Raw genomic sequence first — 11,561 nt, forward strand, 5'->3', positions numbered from 1 at the left:
TTAATCAATCACAACACTTCATTAAAGACTAGGTCAAAACTAGTATATGGCTGGACCATGTCATAGGCTATTTACATTCTGCCTGGTGTCAGCCGGTTTCAGCTCTTTATCCATTTGCTTCTCTCCTACTCTGTGCTCACACATATACAGCATTTTAATACAGCCGAATTCCCAATAAAGCTGTTCTCATCTTCATGTTTTTCTGTTTCTGTTGTCAGACAACAGAACAAGTATGAAATAGTGACTGAAACACAACTCATTAAGACTACCTGATACCAGCACAGTCACTTCCCAGCTGCTGCTCTGCACTGCAAAAATCCTGATTTAAAAACCACAATGTCATCTGACAAGATCACCACATCAGCATGAAGAGGTTTGCCTGTAGAGGGAAAGCCAATGTGGCCCAGCCAATGAAGGAGAACAATCACATTGTTTTTCCCTCTCCCATGAGATGCTACCAGAAACAGATCGAAACTTCCCATTAGAAAATTACAATGGTCAAAATAAAATTACATTTAGCATATAAATATGTGCTCGATTATTATTGACATTAAAAAAAAAAAAAAAAAAAAAAAAGTATTATTCATCTTGTGCTTTATGCACTTAAAAACTGTTCTTAAGGTAAAGTTTCTGATCACTAGCACCTCTATGCAATGTTTTTACAACTCACATATACAAGCATGCGGGCAGCGTAATACAAAATTATGGCGATTGTTTCATGCTGTTCTACTGATTGATAGTTGGTGGCAACAGTGCCCAAACAAGTGTAGTGTAGGCTGTGAAGAAGAAGACTGCTAACAATCAAATAAGGATGTAAACAATACAGGATTTAAAATATTCAAACCAGTGGTTTCACAAATGTTTTATGAGGTGGGAAACGCATTCAACGTAGACCTTGAGGATACAGACAATGCGATTAGTTGAGTGAATGGAACACTGCATGGAAACATAACCTTTGTTTACAAAACTCCACAGACCATCTTTAACTCCTTTTGCTTAGAGGAAAATATGCAGTAACTAACACCCAACTTTATTGGTAGCTTACGACCAGTTCTCGTCATCAACAAATTTAATAATGTGCTTGTATTAGTTTGTATCCTTCCACACAAAAAAAAGGCAAACCGGTAGTATCACTTCATAGATATTTTGGATACAGTGAAATCTTTGCACAACCAAGTTATGTCACAGTGACACCACAGTAAATCATTTAGCAGCATGGACAGATTTCTACATAGTCTAAGTTATGGAATCTATTAGCATAACGTACATGAGAGCAGAAAATTACAAAAATAGAAATGAGTGATATAAACAAGCCATTTAAAGAGTAAATATAGCATCATTTAGGTTAAGTGTGTTTACCATTTTCCGTGTCTAGTTTACATGCCCTAATACAGCAAAGGCCGCTATGTATATCTGTGAAACTGCTTTTCTCATCCTCCATGTCTAAAACACAAGAGTGAAACTTTCAAATCAGTTATTCAGGTTTCTGACGCTCCGTCACACTTTGGCTTCTGCTGCTTATTGCCACGGTGAGGACAGGCATAACCCAGCTTGTGGTTAGTCAACTTCCTTCCTGATACACAACGGTCAAAACAAGTTTTATTTTTATGTTACTTGTTACCGCTATGAATGACATTAAAAGAGGTGTAAATGGCACTTATTTGTCATAGGCCTAAAAGATGCACACATTTATGTCAAGCTTCCTGAAAATTTTACGTTCCAGGTGATGAAGATGCAGAGTTGACCACACTCACCAGGGTCAAGGAGGGGCACAGAGCGTGACACTTCAACAGCTGAGGCAACAGCCCACCCTAGCAGAGAGGGGATGGGTGGGTGGGAGTCACTGCATACCAGGGGGCTGGACAACATCACACACAGGAGACGGGAAAAGGAAGAAAAAGAAATGCATGGCTCATGAGAGACAGGAGAGGACAGGGGTAAAACATGAAAGCTGACAATAACGTAAAGGTGAAAGAAATAAATGCAGCAACAGTTAAGAGCAAAGATAAACAGGGGGAGTGACTGGCAGGAAATCAAAGCTTCAAGGTTGCCAAAACTGTTATTAGTTTAATAAATAAACCCTGGAGCTATGCTGGAGCTGTACACTCAGTTTATTAAAATTAATCTACCAAAATTAGTATCTAAAATGACTTGGGTTTGTCCTTGTGTTATCAATGTACCTGTTGTGGCCGTATTCCTCATATGGGGAAGGGAAACCGAGTGGTTCACGATAACTCTAATTTCCCAGCAACGGGGTTGTTTTTTCCTCTGAGGCTCTAATCCAATATTACAATGCACTCGGCACAAACCAGCCGGGGTGATTTGATAATGGAGAGACTGCCAATACTGATTAATGCAGCTTAGGAGGGAAATCAAGAGTTCACAAAGCTCAGAGAACACACTTCTGTAAACAAAAAGAAAGCTTTGACCTCTCCTCTACACTCATGAACTTCTGTATTTGCTCATTTGTCATGTGGATGTACACAGGCAATCTGGGTGGTTGACGCATACAGCTGCAGATTTCACTTATTCACACTCATATGTTGAGAGATATTTTGCCTAGCTTTTTTTTTTTTTTGTTGATTTGTTGACAGTAGTGTTGTTCATAATTAAACAGTAAGAATTTTTTGTTTAATATCAACAAACAGTTAAAATATCCTGGGACATCAGTACCATCTGAGCGGGTATTCTCCGCCACCGGTCTCACAGTCAACAGACTGAGCATCATACTAACCCCACAACATGTCGACATGTTGCTATTTCTGAATAAAAATCAGTAGACAAGGTGCGCTCTATGCTGAGGACTGATGTAGACCTGGCCTGTTTATTTTATTTTGAGGTCTGAAAAATGCGACTGCACGTTTCTGTTTTGTTAACCTGTTGGCTCCTTCTGATCACTAATCAGCTGAGAGCAGAGGAGGAGGTTTTCGCTACACTGCTCTCTGCGATGTAGGATTCAATGTGCGTTTTCGTTCCGTTAACCTGCTTATACATTAGAAAGTCTGGCTACTATCTGCTATTTATTTTCATATGCAAAATTTTCCTACACTGGAGAGACTATTATGCGTGCCAGCGCACCCCGCACCAGAGGATTCAAAATGTGTTTACAGACACTGGTCTATTCTGAATAGTTCATTTTAATCTTGTCAGTTAATGGTTAATGGTTGGTTAATGACCATCAGCTATCGATCAGGAAAAAAAAATTAAAAATGAGAAACTCTAGTTGACAGAGTAATTTACTTAACCTATGGGGAATTTACTCACTGCATAAATACACATTTAAGTTGGATGACCAGGGAGACATAAATAGCGTAACCTTTTCAAGAACACTTTTGAATTCAATAATATTTAATGAATACTTTACACTTTTTCTTTCCTGGTCCAGCAACTTAAGAGGTCAGGTTTCGCTACAAACAGCATACCTGATGATGGCACTTGTTTATAAGGAGACCTCAGAAGAAAACACGTTTGCTCACATTTGTTTTGATTGTATTTCAGAAGAATACATCCTAGAATACTGAAAGCCTGGGTTTCCTGTAATTGCTCGGACACAGTGGCTGTGACCTGTGTCTTTACCCATCACGATCATGGGAGGCCTAGTCATGGGAGTCTGATGGCTGAGTCACCCATGCTGGTACAGACTTTCCTCTCAAGCTCTCTTTGGATAATTGGGTAGAATACAACTTGGCAGAGGCAGCGAAAGCTATGTGATCCTCTCCTCGTGAGAGAGGACATGGGGCGTTGGTTATGCAATGTTTTTTTCCGGTTTGAGATCCCTACTGATCTAATTTGACATTTGAGTGATGAGCATCATGAGGAGTGCCTAACGTCCCGCATTTCCTCACCAACTACGAGTCAGAGAGCAGAGCCGCTTCACACAACACTACAAATAACTTTTTTTTTCCCCCATTAAAATACACGGTAAAATGTCAAGAGGCTACCATCAAAAAGCATGTTTGTGTTTTTGTCAGTGTCAGATCCATACTGTCACAAGCAGTGACCTTTATCCAAGCAGCCACTGGGCAGGAAATGAAAATGTGTTGCTCTACGCTTCATTGTTTTCATTACAGAGAGATAGCGTGCAAAGCTGGTGTTGGTCAAAATTACAATCCAAAAAGCCTGCTCTGGCCTTTGTCTTCCCTAGTAGCCTGAGAGATTTTTTGAGGGAGAGAGCTGACCTAATAACATACCACTGGGTGGAAAAAGCTCAGGCACAGCTGACTCAGTCCAGAACCAGAGAGATGAATTATTCATCCATTCAGCCAATCGTTCGTAACAGCCCCGCAGACCACTACTAGTAGGAGTTAGGTAGAAATTAAGAGCGGAACAATGAGGAAATATGAAACTTGTCCTGTGGTCACCCAGCTAGACAATGAAAGCCACTTCACTGAAGACGTATATGTAAACAATGTCAGAACTTACTAAACTCACACCACTTAAAAATAAAATGATCAACAAGCTTTTGTCATAGTAGTGTGATGATCACAAGACATCATGATCAGAGCTTCACTGTATGCTTTTTATAAAGCGCATTGACCTTAGTCATGGTAAATCACAAAAAAGTGTTAATGGGAAATTAACACTGCGAGTATTAATGGCAAATTACTGTGGGATAAATAAAAAAGATTGATCACACTAATGCGATGCCAAATATGTTTTAAACGTAATTTCTACTTTATATTTTCTCCTGAATGAAACCTATATGTAAGTGGTACATGTGATTTTGACATAGTAGGTGGACTGTGATTGGTTTGAGTTAACAAGTTATGAAAGAAGACCTTTTACGCAAACCTCCAGCTTCACTTGAGGTTAGGCATTACTAACTGTGGAAACATGACTGCTGAGAAATATCCAGTCCAACCATAATCTGGCTTTTCAATTTTAGGTTTGTTCGGAGATTACTTATCAGCAAAAGTCCCACAATTCTTTAGACATGCACTGAAGTACTGATTTTCCAACTGCTATAATTAATGCATTTTATGTAAATGTGGGCATTTTAATAAATGCTGGATATGGGTTTCCCTCAAAATGAAATGGAAATAATATCATGAATATTTTTTCCATTTTACTCAACTGCTGTATGAACATTACAAGAGAGAGCAATTACCAAACCAAGTACCTTTTCCAACTTTACTGTGCTCTAAGTTGAGTATGTTCCATACATATTATCATTAATTGCTTTAGATAGTTACAGCAGTTATACATATTACAGTTGACCTGAAGGCCAGACAAACTATGCAGGATATTGTCTCTGATAATGCATTCATGGAAATAATGTGCAGTGCAGCTTCTACCAAAATATTAGAGATAAAGTAGGGTGCACCTCACATTGTTCAGTCATCACAAGTCAAATAATAAACTTGAGGGATGAAAGTGAACCACTACTGCCATCTTCCTCCTTAGTACTCATTGCATTTTGCCTTATGCTTTGTTCAACAAGTTTAATTTTCTTTAGACAAGGATTCAGGGCTTTACCACAGAAGGAATGTAAAGCACAGAACTGAGCTTAGAAAGCTAATGACAAGTAATGTAGGTGGAATATGTGACCAGGGCTGTCCTATTTCAGACAAACACTGACATTAAAGTGTCTGTTGTTAGACATTAGGTGACAATGGACATTTACATTACAGCCCATCACGAATTTAAACTATCAAAAACATGACTGATGTCAGAGTAGCTAGCGAATGATACTTACAAGATGAGTTAGATCACCCTATAGGAAAACATCTTGTCATCCAATTTTATGCAAAAAGCTAAATCCAACCAAAGTTGACATTAGTCAAAGATTACAACTGCCTGAATTTTAAACTGATATAAGAAGAAGCAGAACCAGCAACGATCATTAGTTGATGCCCTTAAGTACCAAAAGACCAAAAAAGTGAAGTCCTCTGAACACCACGTTGGTGTTTTGAAACATCCGGTTTTCTCATAATGAAACTAAACAACCTACATGCAACACAATCTGGTCTCCTGCTTGGCTCCTGGCCAGGTAACTGTTCTTCTAAATTGTATCTGCCCATCAAGATACAAAGAGACTGGGCAGACTGGAAAGTGTCACTACAGATACTTTGTACCCAGGGCAAATTTCATTTATTGCAGAACACACTAAGTAGTGTGTACTAACAGTAGTTTTGGCTCATTTTCAAGAATGGAAAGAAAGGCTTAATGTAAATAATCCTATTATACTGAAACTACAATACCAATATGATGTTTTATATTACGTAAATGCTACACAAGATATATGAAGTAATTTTGATTATAGTGGACTCCATATAGTAAATGCTGTTATTTATTATTGTGCAGTGAATTTATAGCAAGTAGGAGGATGGGTGCAATGAGTGGGTAACTGACCCATAATCTATGTACCAGTGCGCTCCTTTACAAGAAGAGCCAGGCAGATCCACCTCTACAGTTTTGAGGCGGTAGTTTCTATTGACCCAAAAATACTAAAAGTACACAAAAATACTCTTTATGGCATTTCTACTCTCTCAGAAAAGTAATCTATTGTGAATGGTTGTAGAGACAGGAAACAGAAAAGAGGAAGACAGGGTTAGACCCCACCCAATGAGCCATGAAGGCACCCCAGTTCTGTTACTGGCCTTGGTCACTGTGCTGTGCATAAGTGACCGAAAACACCAGCAAGAGATGAATCCTTACAGAAATGCAGATGAAAAGAGGAGAGATGGGAGACAAGAATGCAGAGAATAAAAAATGAGGGAGGCAGAGAAAAGGGGAGAGGCTGCAGCACCAGTATTTCCACACTTTTTTTGTGGTACTTTATTGATTACTGCAGGAGAAGGGGTCTTTTTGCCCTACACATTTCACTGTAAAGATCACAGGATTGGATACAGAACAGCAGGGCAGAGTCTTCCTGTGTGATGAGCTTAAAACAGGGGCCTTTCAGCGGTTGGACAATTTCCATGATCACTTTGTCATGTTTATATGTATTCTGACTGCAATGACCAGAAAATGGTATGAATGTCCAGTACACTTGCATTGACAGAATGACCTGAAGAAATCATGTGCAAGCATTGCAAAAGTATCCATGTGAGTGTCACATCCTGTCAGTGTGTCCCCCCCATCAGATTAAATCAGAAGAGAGCACAGATGTGTTCACAGAACCATCTTTCTGCATCTCACACACACACACACCATTTTGATGTCATCCCAAGGGAGTCGTCACAACAAAAAGTGACGTAAAAAGTTACCATTAATAGATTGTTGTTTGCTGCAGTTCAAGTGTTGTTATTACCATGGAAACTGAGGACAAGCCAGCACCACTTCTACAGCTGACATCCTAATGCACATCAACATGATTAACAAAGCAACGAAGCATGATACACCACCACAGATGTGATGACTATTGACGAAGGAAGCCATTATTTCCAAGAAAGAAAAAACCCTACAGGCTTCCTCAGCACTCATTAGCTTTAAAAAACGATAGCAGGTCTGTCTTTAAAGGACGAGTTGCACATGATAAATCAAAAATAATGGACTGCCATAATGGATAAATCAGCTCATCCTTGTGCTTGTGCTTGTGCATGTGTGTGTGTGTGTGTGTATGCAGGGCAGATCACTCTTAGGCCTGCAGTCCAATCCTAATCCAAGTCTCGTGATCTGGCTGCTGTTAGTTCTCTGACAGCAGGAGGGGAGTGAAAAGAGCTGCAGTGGCCTGACAGATTTGAGAACCACCGCCACTCACTCCTGTGATATGCCGACGCAAGAATCAAAGTGCTCTTGCGCAACACGAATAATGAACAATCTGTGGTTTACACCTGCCTCCACTTCTGTGCAGTGACTCACTGCTGGTGCTGCTTGTATTTGTGCAGTTTCTCAGTTACATTTCTAGCTCTAAAAATGGCACCCAGAGACCTAGACAGGATTCACAGCATGTCCCAAGCAACGTGGGGAAACATTATCTTTCAGAGTTATTTCTACTGGTCATTTCTCCCACAATGATAGAATAACATAATGAATGACATGTACTGCATGACTCTCCACCCTGTGGTTACCCCCTCTTACAACTTTATATAATTCTGTACAAAATAAGTCATATCTGAAGACATACAATTTCCTCCAATTCCAAGGAGAAAACAAGCAACTGTATCCTCCTGCATGTCTCTCTTGGATGTTTTTTTTTTTCAATTGTTTGAAGGATTTGAATTAGTGTAATACTACAAACACTTAACAAATGTTACCATTTGTTGGTAACTATCTATACTTTTTCACAGCTGAAGAGCGTTTTGCAACAGGCTCTTCTCACTCCAACTCCCTGTGGAACAGCCGAGGCAAAGACAGGAAAGTAATTTAGGCAGCTTGAATGACAAGCAGCAGAGTAAAAGAATGCATCTGAACAATGTTTGCTATTGTTGGATGATATGAACTTAGTGAACATTTTATTTAGCTTGGAATCTAACAAATCTCATACCAACTCCAACTCCAGATGCAGTGAGAACTAAATATATGGATTAAGCCATGACAAATAAAAATTTTAAAACAGACAATAAACCCTCATTATATCATAGTGAGCAATAATAATGTTGTGTCAAATATAATATTCTATTTTTTAAGTCCTCACGAATTAAATACTGTACATAACCAGTTTTGCAACCAAGACATGATGTTAACAAATACTTTTACTCCATCAGAATAAACAAGATAACTGTGTTCAAGACTTTCCAAAAAACACTTCAGGAATCTTCAGGCTTTTTCCAGGACCACTGCCTTGTAGTCCTGAAAATGGCTCAAGAATCACCACCACCCAGAGAAGACCCCCCCCAAGTAAAGCCGGTATCACCCTGGCTCCTGCCTTCTGAGTGTCTGCCAGCAGCACCTACCTGCAGATCCGCTCCTTGCAGTCTACAGTCCATGTACTTTTCCCACGCATATGACAGATCAGTCTGCAGTAGATTGGCCATATCGTCCACAGCTCCGGGTTAAACACAAGTCAGGGCGTTGAGGAAGTCAGGAATGACAAAATTCTTCCTTTGGTTTCCTTCCTAATCCTCCTGGTGAGTGCAAGTGACCCGGACAGCACCGAACGAAGCCTCAATTGTTTCCCTGAGTCTTTCATAGCAGATTCATGATTCACTGCGCTGCTTTGCCACTTTTAAATTGGGCTCTGCAGAAAAATACAATACAGTGTCAATGGTTAGCAAAACAGAATTAGCTGGCATTTGTCTGCTGTGGCTGTTGTCCGCGAACACAGACACTGACAGTTGAATGTGACACATTTGAACCTGACTTGAACCGAAACTTCGGCCAGATGAGCCTGACACACTGTAGCTTTTCCAAAACAACACGGGCTCAAGTAACACACTCAGCTAGCTAGCTAGGTATCTGACACAACCTGCGTCAAAAGTTCAGGCACGTTGAAGAAACTCATTTCCGGTACTGGATTTTGTTTTCAAAACAAAAGCACCTAATTTGTTACTGTAGGTAACTGCTGATGAATACAATCTCTCTCAAAACCCCATTAACACATTTTAATTCGATCGTAAATCGGATAAAATTGATTTTTTTTTCATTTCTTAGAATGAACTTCATTAAAGTAATAATATGGGAAAAACATATTTTCATTAACACTATTGTTACCACCACCTACTACTACCAACCAACTACCAACATCATTAAAAACTTGTGTGAATTGTTTGTAATTTATAATCATTCCTTGAATGTACTCTTTACTTACATTTGTAGATTGACTTAACAACTTAAAATATTGCAATTAATGTTTTATTTTGAAAGTTACGCTCGATATACGGGTTTATCGTTTTAGCTAGCTTGACCGCGATAGATCTAGGCAAGACAGCTCGATGATTTTAACCAAAATACGTGCATAAATGCAATATTAGCGTCACAGCCACTATACATAATGAGGCCTACAACGTATGTCAATTAACAAAAATGCATATTATCGAATTTTGGCTCTTTTGGTAACAGTCATAGTGTTAGCTGTTATGCTGGTTGTAGCATCGCATCGCACTGTGTATGGCAGCTGTCAAAAACTGTGTAGCAGAGACACGAACAGGTCGTTAACGGTGTTTATCCAAATAAAAAGACGGTCCGGCTACAGGCACATCTTGCTGGATTTCATAATATCAAGTTCCGAGTGGAAATAATTAATTTTCATACATACCTTCGTTTCCCATAAATTAAAGCCAGCTAACGCTAGCCTTCGTCCAGAAGCCCACTATGTGTGATTTAGCCCTCAGCAATGACTGCAAGACAAACACACTGCCGCCCCTTTCCTTGCCTGCTAACGTTAGAACCGCCTAGAATGTAATCGGCTGAATGAGGGCCTGAATTACCTTTCAAAAGCGGTTAAATTTAATTTTTATTTTATTGCTGACATTTTGGGAATACAGAATTTCAACAGAAAAAAATTTGGTCAAAGTCACAATTTTTCTGGTATAGATTCGATTAAGAACAAGAGATATCATAACCTCAAACAGAAAACAGTAAATGTAAATGAATTTCGCTGAAAGTCTAATCTTTCTGTTTTGGTGATGGTCAGGGCAAAATGTTCCTCGCAGACAAGCTTGAGGGTCAGGACACCATGAAATCTTATAAGCGCTTACAGCCGGTGGCATGCCCACAGACCCCCGTTTTGCTTCCCATTGGATAACACACAGCTGATATCCCAATCAATCAAAGCTTTTCGTTTAGGGAATGGTGGTGCGTTTGTAAATCTCTGTAAATCCGCGAATATACTCAGATAAAGGTACAATAAATAAACTGGGCCACTGGTATCCCAGATTACCTGTGTTCACATTGGACACAATTTAACGACCCTTTCCAGGCATATCGGAATTAGTAAATTAAATTATCTTATTGTTATTTTGTGCATTTGTAGCTTGCCTACTATTGACAATCATAGTGGATTTTTTAAACTTTTCACACGTAAACCACCACATACAAGATAATCGGTTATCCACAAATCACGTTGTGTAGCTATAGCCTAGGTCCTGGCCTCCATCTTTGAAATAGCACACGTTTACTTCTAGCCACTAAACTCTTGCCTAAGTTTTCATTGTTAAACTCAAAATATTAACAGTATATACCTTTCAGGGTTTTATTTTTATTTTCATTTATTTACTTAGTTTATTAGTTTGTTTGAGGGGTGAAGACATTTCACACGTTTGTTTTGTAAAGTAATTTATAGCTGCATATGTAGACTACTATTACATCTAACATAAGTTGATTAATCATTTAGTTGATAATTTGCAACTAGTCATATGCAAATCACCAGTAGTCATTTTTCCAGTCCATATAGATTTTGGAGTTTTAGTCAGACAAAACAAGTAATTTAATTACATTACTTTGGGACAGTGCCAAGCATTGGTTTCCTTGTTTGTTTTTTCACTTTTTCTTTCATTTAAAGAATCAACAAATGAATCCATAATGAAATAATATTCAGTTGCAACCCTAACATGAATATTACGGTTTCAATGTGGTTGCAGCTCACGTGGTTAATACATATTTCGAGTTTACAAAGAGCCCCTTAATGCACCATGACGTAGGCAAGTGTCTCCCTTTCCGCGGCAGTTCACGCTGTCAGT

The 11,561-nt window shown here is 39.1% G+C and overlaps 1 protein-coding gene across 3 annotated transcripts in view; it reads right to left on the reverse strand.

Annotated features, from left to right (window-relative positions):
• Positions 1-9,310, reverse strand: part of lyst (lysosomal trafficking regulator) — a 57,918-nt gene extending 48,608 nt beyond the window's left edge. For all 3 annotated transcript variants that reach the window (XM_056394957.1, XM_056394956.1, XM_056394955.1), the window contains exon 1: positions 8,838-9,310. In XM_056394957.1, the coding sequence (XP_056250932.1) occupies positions 8,838-8,918 (81 nt within the window). In that variant the 5' untranslated portion in view covers positions 8,919-9,310. The remainder of the gene's footprint in view (positions 1-8,837) is intronic.
• Positions 9,311-11,561: the final 2,251 nt, after the last annotated feature.

This window comes from Seriola aureovittata, chromosome 14, assembly GCF_021018895.1.
Source record: "Seriola aureovittata isolate HTS-2021-v1 ecotype China chromosome 14, ASM2101889v1, whole genome shotgun sequence".
Classification (NCBI taxonomy): Eukaryota; Metazoa; Chordata; class Actinopteri; order Carangiformes; family Carangidae; genus Seriola; species Seriola aureovittata.